The 22,561-nt window shown below is 49.5% G+C and overlaps 1 protein-coding gene across 2 annotated transcripts in view; it reads right to left on the bottom strand.

The window, feature by feature from the left end:
• Positions 1-22,561, bottom strand: part of Hr3 (Hormone receptor 3) — a 47,242-nt gene that overhangs the window by 2,485 nt on the left and 22,196 nt on the right. Inside the window, exons 2-6 of one of the 2 annotated variants that reach the window (XM_066737286.1) lie at positions 4,557-4,784; positions 1,914-2,079; positions 1,286-1,512; positions 891-1,004; positions 477-668 (exon numbers count right to left, since the gene is read on the bottom strand). In XM_066737286.1, coding sequence (XP_066593383.1) covers positions 477-668; positions 891-1,004; positions 1,286-1,512; positions 1,914-2,079; positions 4,557-4,784 — 927 coding nt within the window. The remainder of the gene's footprint in view (positions 1-476; positions 669-890; positions 1,005-1,285; positions 1,513-1,913; positions 2,080-4,556; positions 4,785-22,561) is intronic. The other variant, XM_066737287.1, reaches the window with a different exon arrangement.

Below are 22,561 nucleotides of genomic sequence, written 5' to 3'. Positions count from 1 at the left end.
ACGTAGCCTCTGAATTATGATGCAGCTGCTGCACTATAATGAGAATTGTTTTTTATTAGGTCTGTCTAGCATGCTTTTGTAATTTTAATCTAATCCTCGAAGGATGTAATCGCCTTTGATTCCCTCGTATAGATCGACTCATCCTCGGTCTCTATATAGAGAATTATCGCTCGATATTCGAGAAATTAGATTAGCGTGCGCTATCCAAAATCAAATTCCGCGATTAAATCAATTAGACAATCGTATATATATATATATATATATATATCGATGAATCGACGCATCCCGCGCAGCTCCAACGAAGAGCAAAGTCTGGCCGAATCCGTCGATCTAGAGACTCGATTGGTATATACATATGGACGTGTTTCACTTTTTTCTCATCGGGGTTTTTTTTTTCTTTTTTTGCAAGGGACTTATTTAGATGCATAGAAGCAAAGCGAAGCATGCCCGTGCAAAGGACACAAACGTAATCTCACATCTTGCATGGGACATACTGGGCAGACTCGGTACTTCATCGTCCTCGGCAGGATTGCTGACTCTTTGCTGTTGATTGCTGAGAAACGTCGTCGAGTCGACCATCGTGTAAGATCCGTGTCCAAGACTCGCAAGCTCCACGGTGTTTTCTTGCTTGACGGCAACAATTCCACCCCCGCTGAGCGAACCACCTCCTCCGTTACCCCCGCTCGAAGCTCCGCCAGCGCTCGAACTTCCGCCCCCGTTGCCAGCCCCGGTACCACCGCCCCCTCCCGCGCCACCCCCGTTTCCACCCCCGCTGCTGCCGCCACCACCACCGCCACCGCCGCCGCCGCCGCCGCCGCCGCCACCACCACCACCACCACCACCGCCGCCGCTACCACTACCACCACCGCTACCGCCGCCACCTCCGCTACCAGCGCTGCTGCTGCTGCCGCCACCGCCACCGCCGCCGCCGCCACTGGTACCACCACCCCCGCTGCTGCTGCCTCCCGTACTGCTTCCTGTTGTCGAGCCAGACAGCGACTTTCCTGATTCGTTCAAAAGTCAAAGTTCACCAGTAGCCCTCCACACAGTATACATATATGTGTAATAAATAGTATCCCTGGCTTTTTTTTCTTGTCAATTTTTATGCGACTTGTACATAGGACTGTGCGCAAATTCGCTCAATCTGTATATATGTATAATAATGAACGCTTTCGTATTTTCGATTCGCGTCACACGCATTGCGACTGTACCCGCGTGCTTCGAAATATACAGCGATGATGATCAACTACGTCGATTTTAGGAACTTGAGAAAATGCAGACTCACCGGTGGTGACCACGCTCGGCAATACTCCGGTCGCCGTGACTGCGGAAGGTGTATCCGGAGCAACGGTGTCCGCAACCTGCGTCTGCGTCGGTCTGGGATCGTAGGCCGTCGTGCTGTCCACGTAATCGGCGCTTAGCTCGTAATTCGTCATCGCCTGATGATTGTAGTAGCCCGATCCACCTGTTCCCGGCTGCGGCGAGGCGTACTCGCTTCCTCCGTACGCGTACCTGCCAAGTCGATTTATCAATTAGTTTGCAAAGAAATCAAGACTCTCGCCCGAGAACATCCCCACCACATAGTTCCTCAACTTTTCAACGACAGACTCCTGCTTCGCATAACAACGGATGATTCCTAACTCTGTGAAAAAATACTGGATATGTTATTCAACTCTCGCGAGGCTCCCGTGATCCGGATGGATGCAGAGAGAGAGAGAGAGAGAGAGGAAGAGGAGAGAGAAATGGAAAGGTTGCGGGAGGAACCGGAGCGATGGTCGAGAATACAAATGGCAAAGACTGCAGCGGAAGTATACATGGAAGAAACGCGGAAGCAGAGGGAGTTGGAGGAATGAGACGAGACGTTGAGATATAGATACATCGACGGGTCCTCCGAGTCGGATCAGATTACTCACCCGCCATTGTAGGAGTGATGCTGATCCGAGCTACTGGGCGTTTGATGCTCGAACACGCTGCTGTCCGGTGCCGTTTCCGAAGCTGCCCTCATCTGCGCCCTGTGGAATCTCACTTCGTCCTCCACTTTCTCGCGCTGCTTCTTCGACATTCGGCCAAATTTAACGGCTGCGGGCAGAAAAATGCGCACGGTCAATGGTGGAATTGCGCCATTCGCGTATGGCAAACTCGCGTGGTTGGTCCGGAAGGGTGGGCACGCGGTTGCAGGGTCTGGTATCGGGGATGCTGAAGGCTCGAGCCACCGGATCGAGAACCGCGAGCAGCGCACAAGGCATCCTCGATAGTATACCGCGTGGCATGCGTCACGTGCTTCCTCGGAGCTATCAGGAATCTCCGCGCGCAGGGATATTGCGTCATGTATACATATATATATATATATATATATGTACGTGTATGCGCGTGTTTCTGGGGGATCGACGGGGGAAATTAAAGTGGAGCGAGCGAGAGAAAATACACGTGGGTTGGTGTTGGACGAGAGCAGTGTTTCTACACAGCGAGCGCGGAAATGGGAGTGGGAGGGATGAACCGGTGGAGGGGCGGAGGGACGTCGAGTCAGCTGCCACAGCTGTGCGTGTATGTACCGCTATTGGGATCTCGATGAAGAGACGGCTGCTGGTGCTGGTGCTGTGTGGTGTGCGGTGGAGGAGGGGCGGGAGGATCGAGTTGGAAGAGGGGTTGCGGAGGGGCCGAGGGGCAGGAGAAGAAGCGGAGGGTGATCGACCGAGCGAAGAGAAGCCGCGACGAGAAGAGTATGCATCGTGCTAGAAGGGGACGCCAACAGGAAGAAGAACGCGAGCGAACGCGCGCGCGCGCGCACTCCCGCGCATACTATGCACTTTCTGCCGTTATGCTCGTCTGCGGCTCACTGCATAACGGAACAGCGCTCTGCTGTATCCCCACCACGAGCGCCTCTCGCCAACGAACGCGCCTATCGTGTTTATACGTGTGTGTGAGTGTGACGTAGCGCGTCTCAATGATAAGCCTCCGCAGACTCGAATCCGATTATTTCGGGCCTTTCGACGTAGCAGCGACGTTTCAACGTTGGGATCGAGTTTGTATCGAAGAGAGAGAGAGAGAGAGAGAGAGAGAGATAGGTGAGCACGCACCGTTTAGGATTTCGAATGGTTTGATTGATTCGCGCCATATGCCAGTCGTTATAATTTATCCCCACGTTGTACGCATTTAGAGAAGAGACGCGCCGCAGAGATACATGGAAACGAATTTGGTATGCTCGTTCGGGGCCAAACGTCGCGTCACGCGTTTTGCTTCCAGCGAGTTTCGACTGCACGAGTGAGAGAGAGAGAGAGAGAGAGAGGCTCTCTCCTCCCTTTCCTCGGAATGAAATTTACAAATTTATTCCTCGCGTACCTTTTCAGCCTCGTGTCGTCGCATCGTTTGATAAACCTTTGTGTAATACATACATATATACATATACACGCTAGAGTTCTTATTCATACTCCAACCCCCCCCCCCTCCCCCTATTCAACACTGTTGATACTCGGCGTACACAGTTCTATATTCGTAACTCATTGTGCCGAGCGATAAGAGCAATTCCGCGTTCTACCAGGATGCATCAGCTTGTTTACAATCTCGTCGAGCGAGCTCGGTGTACGAAACAAACGGAACGGACGCTTCTGGCGAAACACGCGTACGGATCACCTTGGAGAGAAAGATACGATCCCTCGGAGTCTCCGATTGACTCGCAGCTGGTGTACACATTCGACGCTCGGTGTGCCACGGCACAGCTCGTGCGCGCACCGTAACTGAATCCCCCCCCCCCCCCCCCCCCGGTATATCGCGTTTCATCCAGTCAATTCCGTAAACTGGAGAAAGTTGCTTTGGAAAATGCTTCTTTTGGTAAATTTTCAACGGAGGATGATCGGTGGAAATGGTTATGCCAGAGTTTCGGATTACGCCGAGTGGCGGCTCTATATTTTCATTTGGAACTATCGCGATAGGCTTCGTCATATATATATATATATATATATACGAAGCGTTGTTATATATCGTGTTTCGATAAGGTGCAGCAGCAGCAACAGCGACAGTAGGCTGATAGTAATGGTGGGAGTATAGGCGCTATATAGGCAGGAGAACCGTTGGTCGCGCAGGGAAGCGGATTTCACGCCGCGGGGACGGGGCTACGAGGTGGACAGCCTCCGATAAAGGGTCGTGTACCCCGGGAGCGTGTGGCACGCGCGCACACGATCCCCGTGCTCTCTCCGAGTAGTCTCGTCGTCGCTCGTACGTCGCGGCCAACCAAACAGGAAAGAAGGAGCGAGAGACGAGGTAGCGCGCACCGGCCGCAACGCGGCGCTTCGATAGTCCAACCACGCCAGCGATAACGCACCAGCATTATCGAGACTCTCGCTCGTTCCACTCTGTACTATACAAATAAAGCGTTGTACGCGCTTTAAATATCCAAACTGCGTTTATATATATATATATATATATATATATATATATAAGTCGAATTTGGTATAGATAGGTGGACATTTTCTTTTTTCCTCGCGTATCTCATTCGCTCCGTTTTTTACTCTTGCACATATTCATCCGTGTACCTACTGTGAATACATATATATACTCACCATCTCGAGACATGCCGAGGCGTAGGCACTTTTGCAACCGACAGTACTGACATCGGTTTCTGTTGACGCGATCGACCACGCAGTTCTTGTTCCGCGGACACTGATAGTTGACCACCGACGACTGGGACCGCCTGAAGAAGCCTTTGCAGCCTTCGCAGGTGATGACGCCATAGTGGACGCCGCTGCTTTTGTCGCCACACACCTTGCACGGGATTATCTCGATCTGGGCTGAAATCAAACGAATAAGCCGATTACTCTCTCGTTGCTCCACGCTTTCCTTCTTCTTTGCACCGATTCACGGCTGCACACGGTGCATCTTCGCAGAGATTCTATATATATGTATAATGACGGAAGAATATCGCAGCAGGCGAAGGCGCTACCTCTGATCGAATTGGCCTGCAACCTTCGCTCGTCGAGGAGGACGTTAACGGGACTCGCGACCTGCTGCGGAGGACCTCGTCCTCTCCCTCCTCCTCCTCTTGGTCCTTCCGTCGGCTGCGGACTCGTGCTGTCCGCGCCCCAATTGACCCCGCCAAACACAGACAAACCACTTTCCATTTATAATCACTCGTCCTTCGTCTCATTTACGAATCATGCGAGATACGCGTAATCCCAATCCGTCGATTCCCCTCTCCTCGCACCCTCCTCCTCCTCCACTGCCGGAACTCGGTCCTTCTCGATTTGTTACTCGCGCCTTTCAATGAGAAAAAATACTCTCGGTAATTCACTGCGTTGGCACGAGAAAGCCTAACCTTCGAACTCGCCCGTTAGTTGGCCGGAAAGTTGTGTAAGCACGAGGGAAAAGTGGCATCGCGAGGCTCTTAGATAAAAAAAAAAAAAAAGACGAGGAAAGAAAGAAATGACGAGAGACGAGAGCGAGAGATAAAAGTACGTGCAGGCCTCTGGAATAAAGAGAAGGTCTCTCCCTCCCCCCCCCCCCCTCCTCCTCTTTGCCTCGCCCTGCTACGCCATTAACGCCTCCCCCGCCCCTTTTTTCAACTCTCGTGTCTCTCCTCTCTCTCTCTCTCTCTCTCTCTCTCTCTGACAAGCAGTGGCAACTATCGAACGTTAGTTTAGCCACGCACGAAGCAGCGTGGATTCGAGGCTCGAGTCTGGTATCGCGATGCTCGCTCGACAGCGCTAGCGCCACGAGCAGCATCGAGGCGCTTGCACCATACGGTCGAACATTACATAACCGAGAACGATGAACCCAGAGTACAGTCACCCGGCACGCTCGCATCTTCGACATGCGTCACGCCTTGCTCAGGGTGCAGCGTCTCTGCCACCCGGAACTTCCGAAATTCAACCTCTCCTCCTCCTCCTCCTTCACCCTCGCCAAAGCCCCTATATACCTACCCCCATCCGAAATTCTCCCTTTTTGCCCACTTTTCAGGCCCCCGCGCCCTCGCTCTCACCGTCCCCCTCCAACGATACATCCTGCACTTATTTCCAACTCGTTCCAACGCGACCGTGCTTCTGTCCCCCACCCACACTCCCCCTCCAAAAAAAAGCCAACCACTTTTATCCTTCGCTCCCTTTATCCCTCATAGACGAACGACGACTCCCCCAGCCCGACCGACGCAATAAAAATACACCGCGTGTATATAGCGAGCTACGACGCTCCGCACTTTTATGTTCGTACGCTCGAATGGTGAGAAATTGGTGCGCGATTACAACTGATTAGACCTAATTCGTCCACTGCTGTTATACGTGTAAGAGCCGATAAAGAGATACCGTCCGAGCCTCGGCGCGAATAGCCAACACTGGAATGTAAAACAAATATCGAATCTATATGCGTGCATTTAGCAAAATTATGTTATTAGCGCGTTATATTATCGTAGGCAGCGATATCCGTTATCGGTGATTATGCAGATATCGCTTTCTATTTGTCCAGAGTCAATCGAATTTACATTATTTCGTGCGCGAGTGTCTCCCCTTACGCCCGGTCGGGACCAACGAAATTCTTTCAAAGCCTCGTGTCCAAGAGCGAAATCGTTGGCGTATTTTTTTCAAACAGACGATAAAAACCAGTTTACTTCGGCGAGATAAGCTGATAACCGATTCTCTCCTCGCATTAGAATCGTCGATGCCTCGAGTTTACCGTTTCGCAGCCTATATCGCGCGCGCACATGCGTTGTTTCCTCGTTGTTTTTCACGCGGGTATACAATTGAGAGGCTAGGACTGCAGTCTCTCGAGGCTCGAAAGTGGGGTTGATAAAACAGCTGCGCATTGTTCTGGTGGTTAAGAATGCGCTATATAGGTGGACATAGGCACGGCAAAAGGGACAAAATGAGGAGGAGCGGGCGAGATTCGTCCATCGGGAAGCGAGCGAGAAGAATGGCCAACTTCGGGGCACGCGAGACGAGTGTGTATGTACGAGCATCGAGCAAAGATAGGAAGGATTGGCGCGTATGTGCTCGGGTCACGGGGCAATTGCCCCCACTGGCTATACGCTCCAACACTCCTATATATGTGTGTACCGTGCGAGCAACGAAAGAAGAAAGGCCGTGCATCGAGGAGAGGCCCGAGTTTTCCTCTCCCTCGCACACACACACACACACACGCGCGCGAAAATACGTCGTATATACACTGGATCCCACTGGCAACACTCGCACGATCACTCGGTCAAATTTAACGTCGGTTCTCGCTATCGTGGCATGGCCAACGCACACCCGCGTACGGTGAATCAGCCAAGAAAAACAAGAATAGCGGGCACGGTGAGAAAACTAGGCGGATGCGAGAGAAAGAGAGAGAGAGAAGGCGCGTAGTTTGCTCGGAGCATCGACGCATTTGCCTCGGACTGGCAGGGAGAAAGTGTCGAGAGAGGAAGACGCGTGGAAAGAAGAAAGAAACTCCATGCCGCGCGCGTCCGCGCCAACAACACTCTCGAGCACCCGTGAACCACTTGCTCCACCGCGAGACAACACCACTAAAGCGCACACGCACGCGTTTCCTTCTCCGTCGGTGCTCTCTTCTCTCGGCTCTCCGCCACGCTTGGAAACTTCTTCGGATTTTCGACGCGACTAACCGAGCTGTGCTCCGCTCGTCGGAAAAACTCGCGGAAAGCCCGCGCGACTACCGCTCGAATATTTCGGGCCTTTGACGAACCGAGGAGCGACACGGGGACGGGGGAGTGTGTCACGGCACTGGAGAGCGAGAGAGAGAGAGAGAGAGAGAGAGAGAGAGAGAAGTATTTTTCGGGGACCGGAGGCGAAGCAAGCTGGCATCTCACAATATGTCAGAAAGCCCCCCCCCCCCTCCCCTCCCCTACATCCAACGCCAGCACGAACGGAGGGTCAGTGAACTGTGCGCGGCCGATGCTGGCCGAACGCGCCCAACCTCGCCCCCCTCCACCTTACCGAGCGCACGAACTTTGCCGAGCAAGCCCGGTATGGCACGAACCCACCAGACGGACCACGAGGCCTCGAGAGATCGGAAAGCGCGCCGCGCGTTCGTACACACCCGTCAACTTTATTAGCACCGTGCCACACAAGCTTCCACTTCTTCTTCTTCCTCCTCTACCACGTCGTCGTCGTCGTCATCGTCGTCGTCGTCTTCTTTAGGCCGCTCGTCGCGCTACTCGAGGAAACACGGCGTATCGTGTTTCCCCGCTTCTCTTTCTCTCCATTTTTCTCCCCCTCCCCATACGTTTCCTGTTTTTATACTCGACCAATAGAGCCGAAAAGATCCTATTCGTTCCTCCCGTGCTACGCACTCTCCCTCGCATGTATACCACACAACGCGTTCTTATCGTACAGTCGGGAAACCGCGAGGAAAAATCACGGCTCTATGCCCATCGATCCTGTCTTTCGTCGCGGAGGGAAAAACTTTGAGAGTTTGGAGGCAAAAAATCGCAGGCCGCAGAGCGAGCATCGCAACAATGCGAGAGCGATTCTTGCGACGGTTGACCTATGCACTTATTTATCGGATTATCGTTGCGCGGTACACACGTGCGTAAAAAAGCGGCGGGGGATCCCTTTTATTCGAGAGCACACAATCCGGCCTGCCGTGGAAAGATACGCACACGCGCTTTCCAATTGCCTTAATTACGCACTTTTGTACGAGCTAGCTGGCCGTTATCTCGTGGGAAGCTTTTTATGCTTTTCGAACTGTGAATGCACCATTGCGACACGTTTTCCAGTCTGACGTCAGCCGTTGTTCTCGGGGAAGCGTAGCCTATACTCGCGCTCGCTAACTTTGTTTTTGTTTTCTCTTCTTTTGTTTTCTACACCATATTCTAAGCAAGCCCCTCCGCGCGCCTTCGCCCAGACTTGCGACACAAACCATTTTCCCCACCCATTCACGCTTCCTTCTCGCGCCGTTTCGTCGGTGCTCGCCTCGCCTCGCCTCGCCTCGTCTCGTCTCGTCTTCTTCCCTCCCGTGGCCCTTTCCACGTCACTTTCTCTCTCGTTCTCCCCCCCCCCCCCTCCCTCTCCGATACAGCACATTGCGTCCCTCCTCGTCATTCCACCTCCCTGCCATCTCGCGCGCGCTTCGTGCTTTTCGCTCCTACCTCACCTCCCCCACTCGTTCCTCTCCCATTGTTTCCACGAGATCCCCCCTCCCCCTCGCCCAACACACCGAGTCTCGAACCAGCCAGCGCCAGGGTCCCCTCTCTCCACACCCGCGTCCCCTCCCCTTCCCCTTCTCATTTATTGCATAACCGTGCACGAGGTTGCCAACCTGCGCCGCGTAATACTCTATAAATACGTTCGCAAATAAATAATCCAACGACGATACGTCTCGCAATTACGCACCGTCGATCGTCTCTCTCTCTCTCTCTCTCTCTCTCTCTCTCTCGATAAACCTAAAACATGAATGAATTTCGTACGAGGAGAGCGCGGAGGAACCTCGTGGAAACTCTTTCTCAAACCAATAGTTTTCTTCAGGTAGTACGTCGAGATCGATTCTTCGAGATTCGAGTGCGAGTTTCCTCGCGACCCGCTGAAAAGACAGCGTAATAGACCGAGTAATAGGCCGAGATAACCAATCGAGCACGATAACTGGTTAGCGAGAGGATGAACAGAAGGAGAAAGAGGAGGTGAAATGCATGCGGAGCGCGCGCGCCAATCACCGCAGAGACGTAACGTTAAGCTCTGTAACGCACGATCCGCTTAATCGCCAATAATCCAGGGAATATCAACTCTGCTTCCTGCTTCTCCATTAAATCTCCGAGAAACTTTGTGCTACGTCGACCTGCAACCATGCAGCCTGTAAATAATCCACCGAACAATTAAACGATATCCCCACTCTGCTTCGATCCACTCGACTCGCGCCTTTCTTTCGGCCTCTCCTTTAAAATAACACACGCATACATGTATATATATATATATATATATCTTGTGGAAATCAATATCGCAGAAGAGCACGTTGGAAGTACAAGGAGAATTATAGCGTAAGGCGAAGCGAGAAGCTATATAGTCGTAGGTCGTGACACGATCGACGCATAAGCCGGGATTAATATAATTTTAATCTACCGGAGGCACGACTGGCCTGCCACGACCAATACGACGAACAGTAGCATCGATGCACCAACACCGTCAAACTCCTCCTTCGATCTCTGCGCGATAGATGCCTTGTAAACAGAAGACACTCAATTGTCTTCGTCGCGCGAGAATATAGTTTTTAATTGACCACTTCTCTCTGCTCGAATACTCCGAAATAAATCTGATAATTCTGCATACCCCCCCCCCCCCCCCCTCCTCCTCCTCCTCCTCCTCCTCCTCTTCCTCTTCACCCCCAACCTCCTACTCAACCATCACCAATCTTTCCATTTGAGCTTTTTGCACTCGACAATGAGCACCGAGATCATTCTCTTCGACGTAGCATCGATCATCGCTAAATTGATCGTGCGCGCAACGCGAGAGGAAGAATCTCGCGTTTCGCCGCGCCTTTGATCATCGATCGATCGATTAATTAATTATCAGAGTGTCCGTCGAATCGCATTCTCGCGCGTCTCGAAGCTCCGTCTCCTCCTCGGGAACTCTGCTTATCCTCCAATGAAAAACCGCCAAGGCAGAGAGAACGTCGTTCGCCGTTAAATGTTTCGCGCGTGTCGCGAGTTTGGGGATTTTCCTGTTTAGAAAAATGGCAGAGCGACGATATAATTACACGCTGCAAATGTCGTTCCGCGGAATCTCGCGAGAGAGGAGGAGTAAGAGTGATGGTCGAATGATCGATATACGCGAGCATATAATTTTGTAATCGATGGGGATGGATGGGAAAGAAGAGAAGAGGAAAAGAGTGGACGAGTGGAGTCGCGACGTTGACAAACGTTGCGTGCGTGCAGAGTGGTAGTAGTAGAGAGCACAGGAGGCGTGCACACTGCACACGTTTGTCGTCAGAAGTCGAGAGTGGCATGAATCGCGTAACGAATGTAGGTCAGGCTGCAGAGTAATCGGTACGAAGGTAAACTCTGGCGACGTCGAGCAACACCGCAGCGTTTTACGCGCTCGGAGCTTTCTACCGGCCTGCAGTCTTGGACGATAAGCCTGTAAACGTTGCAGGGAGAGAGAGAGAAAGAAAGAGAATGTGTATATATAAATATATACATGTATAAATAGTCGGACCGGAAGGAGAATGCAGCCAGATCCCTTTAGTCTTCCGTTATTATACACCGAACCAAAATAGCGTCTCGCAATCTCTCTTCCACTTTCTTTATTCTATACAAAACCCCGAGAAAATTGTTCCATCCGATTGACACTTTGCACACATACACACACAGACGTGTGTGTAACATTTATATAGGTACGAGGAAAGATTATTTTGTATCTTTTGCAAATTTCTCGCAATATTAGAACGAGTTTTGTAATCTCGGTTAAATAAGCTTTACTGATTTAACTAGAAGATACTTTTGTTTGGCCGATACTGCGAGTACCGTTAACTATAGCCGCGTATGTTCTTCGTCCGCTGTTTCTCAACTACGGCTTACGCGATACCATCTTTTACTACTACCGGTTGTAGTTGAAGCAGTAGAAAATACTGTCAGACTTCTGACCGACCGACTGCAGCTCCCATTATACTCTACGTTACATTAACAGCCTGCTTGTCATTATTTACCTCTCTCCGCGTATTTATGCTGCTCACTACCGAGCACGGAATATTTTAACGTTCCTCAGCATTTTATAATCGTTCGCTCTTTCGACATATCCACACCCTTTTATGGTAATACTTCTCAAATCAAAGCGAGTATACATATATATATATATATATATACACGAGCTTCGCCGTTCCCTCCTTTCCCTCTTTCTCGGAAAAGATCTGCCGTGAAAAACAACCCGCGGGATTCCTTTACTGCCTTATATCCGAATCACGAATATTTTATACGACGCGAGATGTATATAGGCTGTCTTAGGGATTTTCATCGGGCGCCAGAGAGAGAGAGAGAGAGAGAGAGAGATAAATGTCAGGAGAGTTACGTAAGGGGTTTTTTACGATGAGGTAAGAAGGGGGGTGGATGCAAAGAGGAGAATCGGGCGAGGGCCGCAGTGCGCAAATGCGAAAGTGGACAAAAAAAAAACAGAGTATCCCGCTGGGGCGTACGAATCGAGAGAGAGAGAGAGAGAGAGAGAGAGAGAGAGAGACGAGAATGACCGTTACAGTTTCCTTTAGAGCTCGACTTGCCCCAGTGCTCGCTACGTACTTACTTACGTACGTACGACCAGTGTGGCAATGCTTGCGACACTGGCCAAACCGAGAGCGGCCTCCTATCCGTCCGCGCGAGAAGCGCATCGGCGCGCGAGCCGAAGCGCCGAACGCGCTCCTCGCGAAAACGGTCCGCAGCCAAGATCGCCGGAGACATCCGCGCTCGAACCTTTCGCGAATTTCGGCCGCACGACGACGCAGACTCCTCTATTCAATCCCCCCCGTACCTTCGGAGAACCATCGAAACGCTCTTAGCACGATTCCCAACGGACTCGCTCGAACCTCATCCTCGGCATCGATCGGACTCGCACGGACGATTTACCCTGCGGCTAACGCGATTATTGCACGGGCGATAATCGACGCTCGTTAAACACTCGGTTGTAAAAATTACGCGACTACTCGCGGGCCTGCGGAATCGAACAATCGTGCAGAGTCGCAATTATACGCACATGCGTGCGGCTCTCCTTTATATCGCTGGAGAGAGAGAGAGAGAGAGAGAGACGCAGCAAAGTGTGGAGGAAAAATCAGCTGGCGGCTTTTCCGGCTCCGCGGCTCGTGCAGAGATATGTATACGTATACTCCGTGGTTACAGCGCTGTTGTTGCGCGAAAAGTCAACGTTTTTCCGGCGGTCAATACGAGACGAGGAGCCAACTGGCGACCGGGTGTCGGAAGGTTAGTAGCTTGGTCGACGGTGAACGACCGGACGCGGTGCGCATGCGCCGGGGCGCCGGTGACCCAGATGCGCGCAACGTGATTGCCGCTCGTGCTTCTACGCCGATTCTCGGCGTTTCTCGGCTCGGCCAGTCGCGGTCGCCTCGCGGTTGACCCATATCGTATCGTGTGTCGCCGCTTCGCTTCGCGCGCCGGCCGGCTGCGTGCGAGTCGCTCGCGGCCAGTGCTGCGCGTACCGATGGACGCGATCTTGCTCGCGTATTTGCAGTCGCATGCTTATTCCCCCCTTCTAAAAAACATCCCATTGTCGTATATACCGCAGCTAGAGAGAGAGAGAGAGAGAGCACCGTCGATATTCGGTGCACGGGAAGGAAGGACGCGAGCTTCCAGAGCGACGATCGTTAAATTGGATCTAGGCCTCGGAAAACCTTTGGATCACGTGGTGCACAGCGCTCGCATGCCCCGAGCCAACGCTTTATTTATTTATCGACCCGAAGGTCGTTCTCCTTCGCTCGCGGCGAACACCGTCTCTCGATTTCCTCGAAAGGACCTCTGACAACGCGATTCGCTTATTTTTTCGCGGAACGTACCGCAATTGCGACATTAGCCGGTGATAAGGAGATGGCGTACTTGTGCAAGGTGTGTGCACGTGGCTGTGATAAATAAGAGCATTATCTTTTTTTTATCGACGGTCCACACCACCACCACCTTGCTTCTCTCCGCATGCGCGTATATATACATACACGCCAATTGTTTTTACGCGTGCATGCCCGAGTTGCAGCTGGTTCCTCTCGCGCCTCACTCTCTCAATGCTCCCCCTCTCATAAGATACGCGCTCGAGCGCGCGCTCTCGAGTTCTCGCTTCAATTCTCACCTGTGCTAGAAATTTTTGTTCCACTTGCGCTAAATAATGACGATTATGAGACTCGTTATTAGTGCTGCTGCTGCTGCGAGAAGACAGTGTTTAGGTACTCTGCTCCTATATATATATATATATATATATAGTCTTTTGCCAAGACTGCTACTACCACACTGTTGCAGAAGCTACGCAACACAAGAATTAGCAGCTCGTAACTGGTGTGGCGAACGCTTCCGAGTAGTGCAGCTTAAGAGAGAGACTTTTAACTCAGCCTGCGCATATACATAATCCCTAACTACTCGCGCAACACTGTTATTTCGACAAACTTTATCTTTGCTATTTATTTTACGGCCTACCAGTCAATTAAATTTAATGAATTTCTATAGCTCACATATTAAACTCGATAATGGCGTATTAGCGTCAATTATCCCAGTTTTTGATCCACTTAAGGTCCCTAATTGCACAGGATAAATCGCTGCGATATCAGTTTTTCCCGATGAATCGTAACGTCGCTTTTCGATCGAGACGCGCCAAGAAAATCGAAGGTTGAGAGGTTTTCATATATAGAATTTTATATAGAAGGCTGCTCTTATCGGGAATAAAACTACGTTGCTGGTTGGTGCTGCACGCGTGCGCACACTCTTACCAGCCAGATCGAGAGAGAGAGAGAGAGAGAGGGAAAGAAGGCGATTTCTTGGCTGCAATTGCAGGTGCATAGCGAGATGCATCCGCGGAAACGTCGCCGTGGGGCTCGGCGAGAGGCGATTGGCTCGCAGGCAGCTAGCGGACGCTTGCGAAATGCGACTGGGGCTCTTTACAGCGTATATATACTTTTTCTAACACGCACTCTGTCATCTTTACATCCGTTAACAGCCACCGATTGTTTCACTCGCGGCCCATTGCGCAACACCTCTGTACTCTGCCATGCACCGCCGGCCAACGATCGCTTTATCCGGCTGTAAATCACCTCGAACTTGTCGTCGACCTGTCGTATCTCTGCGTACCCCATGAAGAAGAGGCGAAACCTCGAAAATACCACTGTACTCTTACTCGTATCTCTCGGAGAAACAGATTCAACCTTTGTACTGCTTTCGAAATCATTTTCCAGACTTCCAACACCTATATATATATATATATAATATAAAGGTGGAAATGCGTCGTTTGAAAAATATGTGCCAATAAGCCAGCGAGTAATTTATTATTAATTATTATTCGCTGTATTTATTCATGGCTGGCACGAGCTTAGAATCTCATCTGTATAGTGGTGAACGTGTACGATATATGTATATATCCATATAAGACTGTGCGAGTGTCTCTCGCGTTATTATTGCCTCGCTGAATATATTGCATTTTTCAAAACACTGTAATCGATGTAATACGTATATATACACATAGTTACGAAATTCATTAAGAAATCAACGAATTGCTGTTAATGGTTTAATTAATGAATCAGAGGGACATCGTCTGGCAGTGCAGAGCGGACTGCCGTTAATAAAATGATTAATGGAGTGCGGCCAGCTGAACGTGCAGCGTTAAAAATCTCAGCCTGTAACCTGGGCTCTTCAGTGTATATATATATATAGTATGCGAATGCGATACCTATAGGCCGAGAACCCTCGATCGTGTGGCACGAAGTTTGGTTCGAGTGGTGAAATTTAGAAAGCTCGCGCCCGCATCGCGACCGCTCGCTAACAATTTCATTTGCCGAAAATACTCGGTCACGCGTGCCTTCGACATTCCATTTGTACATATAGCAATATTGACTTTGGAAGAAAGAAGTTTCAACCTTCGCCTCTCCCCACCCCCCCCCCCCCCCCCTGGCGTACGTAGCGCAAAATTAACCTTTGCTTCATTGGTCGTAATCGAGCAGCTTTAGTCGGATTCGATCCGCGCAATGGCGCTCTCGAGAGCTTTTGCCAATTCGACCTCGTTTCGAAAATCGAAAGCGAAATGATAAACGAACCAGTTGGGGAAGCCGCCACGCTGACTCGAGGCGACGCCGACGTGTAACCTTGATGGGACACTTACGCCCGACTGCACTTGTGCGTTTCAATGTTTTGTAACGCGGATAAAAAAGCAGCATTTTTTCCCTGTCCTCTCGAAGCTTAAAGGATACGCGTGTGCTTGTCCAGAGATTTATAAAGACTCGACGCGTCGAGATTTTCCATAGATATATATATATGTACGAAAACAGTCTTTATCAGGGACTCGAGCAGTTAATCGGTTTGAAGATTAAATTATTACTCCTTACCGCGGAAAACTTGGTTTATTCGCATCAACCTGCTACGTTTATGAGCTTACAAATTGTAGCTGGTGTGGGCATTACGCGGAGACGTGAGAAACTTTGTAGGCGAATCAACACAGTGGTGGAGAACTTATTATACACTACGCTTTATTTCACGTAGGAACGAGAAAACAACATTTTACTACGCCTCGACGCTCGTGTATCGCAAAGCGATCTCTCGTTAAAAAAGCCATACGTATATATATATATATATATATACGTACCTCGTAATAATAATAAAAGTCCCTGGACGAAAAAGGAATGATATATAGATATTTAACAGTTTGATATCATTTGAAATTTTAGCGATCGGTTAGAAAGGTGAGAAAAGAGAGTGAAATTTTGTCTCGTACAGATTTATCCCCGTGGTTGCAGGTTAAGATCGTTGGACCGATATTATTCCATCGAGTTTACCAGCCTCGAACTGATTATTTTTCAGCCGTCTCACCGCTATAATTCACTTGTGTAATTGTCGAGGGAATTGTTTGGCAAGATTTAATATGCAGAGATTTGTACAAAGGGAGGAAGCTCGTAATACTTATTCTTGAGAAGCGCGCAACGACTTTTCGTTGGAGATATGAAATGATTTTTTGAAGAGAGTTTGCAAAGAGAAGAATGGTAATACGTATGTATGGCGCGTACGTGCCTCACCACTGTGTGTGTGTTCCCAGGAGACATATATTTATACGTCCTTATTGCGTAGGTAATCGTGCAGCGAATGCGTACCTGCGAAGGACTCGGCGCTCGCACTCAAGCGCCTTGGCAAACCGAAAACGATTGCGAAATTAATGTAACGAGCGGCGAATCAAAATATTTGCCAAACGGAAGTAGGTACAGCTCGCGTACGTCCTCCCAATTGTCCTGCGCGCACACACGAGTCGATTCAAACCGATTGCTTCATATCGGCCTACGATAGTTTATATATATATATATATATATATATATATATAGGAACAAAGGAAAGTTGAGCTGGCAAACGATTCAAACTACTTTCCACGCGAAAGGATCATCTTATTATTAGAAAAATCTTGGAGATTTAAGATACTTTGACTTTCAAGTCGAATCCCTTCGGAAAGATGGATAAAGGAAGCTAATTTCTGGCTGATATTTTCTCTCAGCCACGAAAAAGCTCGAGTTTTCCCGGAAATATCGCGAAAATTCATCTCTCTCGACGAGATCGAGATACGATTGAGTGAAAAATCATTTTCCACGGGTCGAAATAAAGCCTCTTCTTCGCGTCTCTCGCCGTGTTCGCTGAATGTATTCAATGTCCCGCCTTCTATCAGGAATGTCGATACACTGTTTTTCTTTTCTATCCTGCAGTCTCGTAAGAATAATCAATTCGATCGTTTTGTGCTCGCGATTGCATCACGATAAAGGGAGGAGAGAGAGAGAGAGAGAGAAGAGAATCGTAAAAGAGTCGGACAGTCAATTATTCGACGAAATCGTCCGCGTTAAACGATAAAAGACGAGTCTGAATTATTGAAAAAAAAAAATGCTATTTCTGAAAGAATCAATCAGGCAGCGCTGCACGGCGCCTTGTACGACTCTCTCCCTCTCTTGTTCTTTTTCGAAATACCATTCCAGCATTCCAAGAGCTGTAACCAGAGCCCTCCCCGAGAGCCATAGGAAACAATAGCACCGCCCTCTTTAAGAACGACTTTCCGATTTCCTGGACGCGCGTTGAAAATTGCACACTAATAGGCTTGCAGCACTCCCATTTGGCGAGCAATGAACCGACCTAACTCGATAAATTCGACTAGACTGTTCAATTCTCTCCTTGCAGCTACGAAGGTAAATAGTCAAGTTCGACCACTTTAGACACACACACACACACACACACTATATACTCCGGGCCACCATTCTACAATATTATTCCCACTCTCTCCATGCTCTCCATCTCCACACCACGCACGCCCACATTGCTACGAATTTCAGTCATCCCCTATGGCTTATTTTTAGCCACCGAATGGGTAGATTCGTGTAAATATATCGATAACATCGTTAAGTCGTTCGATCCTGACGCGAGAGTCACTAAAATTAAACGTGCAGGCCGGAAAGATTGCTCCGACCAGTATATATATATATATACATTACAGAAATATAAAATTTCAGAGAGAGAGAGAGAGAGAGAGAGAGGAGAGTAGGGTCCCTCGAGAGGAGACGAACACGAGGATCGATATTATTCGGATTTCAATGGAGATGAAAAAGAACGACCAGTCACGAAGTGACGTGGATGCTTCTACGATTGGACTTTTGCAAGAAAAGAGAAGTGGGGGGGGGGGGGGGTGCAAGGACCGACGAAAGCGAGTCGGAGAGCGAGAAGAAGACACTGGGGCGGTTAATAATAGAGGATCGTATTTTAATTAATCCGAGGCGCTATGGATTCCGCTCTCGGTGGTGCGCTGTGCAGATCTCTCTGAGATTTCTGTGGGAGGAAAATCGTGCGCGTTTGGTGGTACAGAACTGCTGCAGTCGAGCAAAGAGCGAGCGAGCGAGCGAGCTGGCTGGCTGGCTAGCGCAGTGTTGTCGCCGCGACGCCACCGCCGCCGCCGCCGATTGCCAAAGGGGAACCGGGGGGTGGGAGGGGGTCGAGGGGTGATGCATCGGCGACATGACAGCGTAAGAGAGGTGCTGGAGAAGAGGAAGAGCGGTGGGGAGGGGGGGGGGGGGTGGCAGCAGCGTGCGCGCATCGGCGCGTTCTGCACAGTGCATGCACCTCCGAGAGAGCCTCGGAGGTGTGGGTGAGAGGCGAGTTGGTGTTGGCTCGCGCGTGTAACTGGGTCGCGAGTTCGACAACTTCAGCCAAGGCTGCTCGCGCAGTGACTCTCATTCTACCGCTAGTTTTTCCATCGCTAGTTATTTTCCTCTCTCGGCGATACTCCTCGATCGATTTCGAAAGCCGCTAAGCCTTTTCGCTATACACATCCGCCCGATATATACCGCATTATCCTCCTATTTTTTATTCTTTCTGCCTTCTACGAAAATACCCCTGCTTCACTCACGCCCTTTTCTTCTTCTTCGCTTCTTCCGTTTCTTTATGTACATATAAATTTAGGTGAAATATTTGATTTTTAATAGAACTGGAATATGTACGTGTACATGTAATGGTATTTTAGCTCTGCAGCTGCGTTTCTCTGGAAAAAAACACTCGTTTATATATATATGCTTTTCTCCTTTTTTATATAGATTCCCGTTTGAAGCAACATCGGTCGATTCGATTCTTCCACGCTGACAAAGTTCCCAGCGGAACACGTGGACGCCTGTCCTTCTCCGCTTGAAAGGTAAGAATTTTAGACGAGTCAATCATCGCCAATATGTCCATCTCCCTATATACTTTTATGTGTGCATATACCAACGTTCCTTTGCCACTCGCCAATCGATAAGTTGTTCCTCGAGCCAGGGGATCCACTATATTTTCAGAAATATCGCGTAAATATTTCAACTTGCCCCGATTATCCATACATGAATTTTCCTTAACAAGTACATACATTGTGCAGCGTCAAAATTTGATCGGTGAAATGAAATAACGATAAATGGAAACGTCCGAGCGGTCGAGCGAATTACCGCAAAGAGACAGGATTTATTTTTCATTGGAATAAGAGAGCCGGTGGATATTGTGTGTTATTGTAACGAACCGCAATAACGAAAAGCGGGGGGGGAAGCGAGCGCTAAACGCGCGACGGGCGATCTACGGCGGCGCTTGAGAAAAAAAGGAGAAAAACGAAGGTGATTGAATTGTTTGCTTTGGGAAAACGTTAAGGTTGACGCGCGGTGCAGGCTGAGTAATCCGCTTGGTTTCTAGCGTTCGAGTGTCCGCGGCGGAGAGAAACCGATGGATAAAGTTTATTTGAAATTTAAGTAGAATATACTCGTGTCGCGCGACGTAATCAATCTGCCGCATGCCGGCGTGAAAGTAGTCTGGTCCGTTCCCGCAGGGCAGTTATCTCGTGGAAATAGCGACATGACAATCGCCTCTTTTCTTCCCGCATACAATGCCCGTGTTAAGCTCGTTGGTACCTCGCGCGCGCGCGCGCGCCTTCTACACCGCACGATTATGAGGTAAGAGCGCTCTTGTGACGTGCTCGCTGGCAGCAGTACTCTGGCAATATTTATATTTAATCAATGCTTACAGCACTTACCGCGTCCTGTAATTTATATCATTCGCTTAATGCGCCGCCGACCGTCCGCGGCACGTATACATATACGCAAATGTATGTCCATTCACGTCACTCTTCAAATGTTTGTCGTTTCGCAAGCGGATGCTTTCGAATTACACGCGGAAGAGCGATGTGTGAAAATTGTCAATTAATAATTTCCACTCCAACTGCTAATTTCGTCAAAATTTTCCGACTGGCCTGACACGCGCCAGTGTCTATAGCCGTGACGCAACGCGCATGCGCCGGCGCGATAAGAATAGCAGCCTCCCCAGTAAAGGGCGAGTCTCCGATAAAAATTCGTCGCGCAGGTACTCGCGCCCCGCGCACTTTTATTTGGAGAACAATAAGCCATGCTTGATGTTGTGGCGAGTTTAAAAGTTGTAACGAGCGATAGGTATATACGGGGCGGATATATACCGGCAATAAAATAGCACTCGCGCGGTTATTATAGCTCGAGTCGACGCATACATGTAGACCGCTTCTTTTTTCTCCAATCGAGCCATTAGCGGAGAAAACCGAAGGTAACTTGGACGTGGATAACTCTAATAAAATACACATTCTCTCTTATTTCCTTTGTTTTACTTCCGCCTGTATTTGTTGTTGGTCGCTAATGGACGGGACCGTACACTCCCCCTCCAGCTACTTGTGTCCATTTTGCGGAAACTCAATGTTTTCTGTCCGATGAAAAAACCATGCAATATTATCGGCTCTCGCGTTACGAAAAACTTGCTGAAAAAACCACCTGCCAATATACCTTGTATCGATTAGCAGGGAAATTGACAAATTAACGATTAAAAGGACATTTTCATAGCGCGCGCGCGATTGCGGATATTTATTTGCGCCGGGAGATAGACAGAGCTGGCGGCGAGGTAGGGGACGATTCGATAGTGAGTTTAACGAGCGCTTTTAACGCTTCAGGGGCGATTTCATTGACTCGAACGAGCCTTCTGGGACCACCTTAAACCTCGCGTTCGGAGCAAACGTTTACCTTAATCACTACTTCCCACTGTCTCTTCCAACCATACTTTTCTTTTCCACTCGATTCGTCAAATTATCCCATCGCTGCCCTCTCCTTATAATCGCTTCTCGATTAATCATCAAAAAAAAAATACCACACTTTTTACCCTGCAGAGATTCAACGTGAATTAGCTACTGTGTAGTTTGCTGAAATCGACGTAATTTTGTTAACAAAGTACTCGAGGCGACTATATATATATGTAGAGAGAGAGAGAGAGAGAGAGAGAGAGAGAGAGGCAGAGGGAAGACGGGTACTCGAGTGCGAAATCATGCAACGCAACGTCGTCGACGAGAACGCCGCGCGGCCAGCGAGTAAACAGCAGCCGATCGATTTCTTCATCCCCTCGACAAGCCCGCGCACACCCCCCCCCCCCCCTCCCGTCTGCCCTCTGTCAGTCTGTCTGTTAGAAGCGTACTGCACAGCTGGAATCGTTACCCCCGCGCACACGACGACAATCCTCCGACAAACTTTCCCATTCAGCATCCGCGCAACAAAATATTCGCCAAAAACCCTCCGAAACATTTCCTCCCCGTTTCCCCCCTCCACCTCTGCCGCCCGACAAATTTCGCTCCTCCATCCCTTGTATTATTTCAAGACTGCAGAGGCAAATTGGCAATCGATAACACCGGCGACTCTCTTTCTACACTATATATATATATATATATATATATATATATATACATTCCACCAAAGAGAATCTCACAGTACACGCGTTTTTCACTTGTATTCTCCGCGGAAGAAACTCTATATAATCGTGATAATTGCTCGTTCAATTCCAACACGTCCCATTCCCCTCGCGAGCGAGGCGTTCGGTTCGCCAAAACCAGCAATTCGTCAGTGAATTTTGAAGCCGAGCGGTGCACCGCATCGTTCCCCGGCTAGAGCAGATCAATGTTTTGCTTTTAGGCTGATGAAACGCTCTAGGAATCTCCGACTCTCACCTGGCCAATTCTCTCTCGATCGAGCAACCTCCTCCCAACCTTTCATCGATTTTCCACAGCAAACTCTCCGTTATGTGTCTCACTCGTTCGCGAGTACGTACAACATTGTTTGCTCGAATCCTCCAGCGTGAAAACGCGAAACGGTCGATAGTTTGTTGTTACGTGTGTCTATACACACACACACACACATGTATATATATATATATATATATATATACGCATAGTGATTTGTTTACGATGAGCGACGCGATGTTTTGCGGGGATACTAATGATAGTAATGACCGAGCGTTGTGCAGTACTCACGCCATAACTAACACGACGAGCCAAGTCGACTTACGCAATCTTACGGCTCGCCAGTATTATATAGATATAGCACAGCAGCGCCACAGCAGTGCCCTCTGCATCCACCACCCTGGCTCCCAACA

Source organism: Prorops nasuta, unplaced genomic scaffold (genome assembly GCF_024137725.1).
Source record: "Prorops nasuta isolate Cenicafe-Biocafe unplaced genomic scaffold, Cenicafe_Pnas_1.2 PNAS00017, whole genome shotgun sequence".
NCBI classification, from domain to species: Eukaryota; Metazoa; Arthropoda; class Insecta; order Hymenoptera; family Bethylidae; genus Prorops; species Prorops nasuta.
This window is presented reverse-complemented; position numbering and strand designations above follow the sequence as displayed.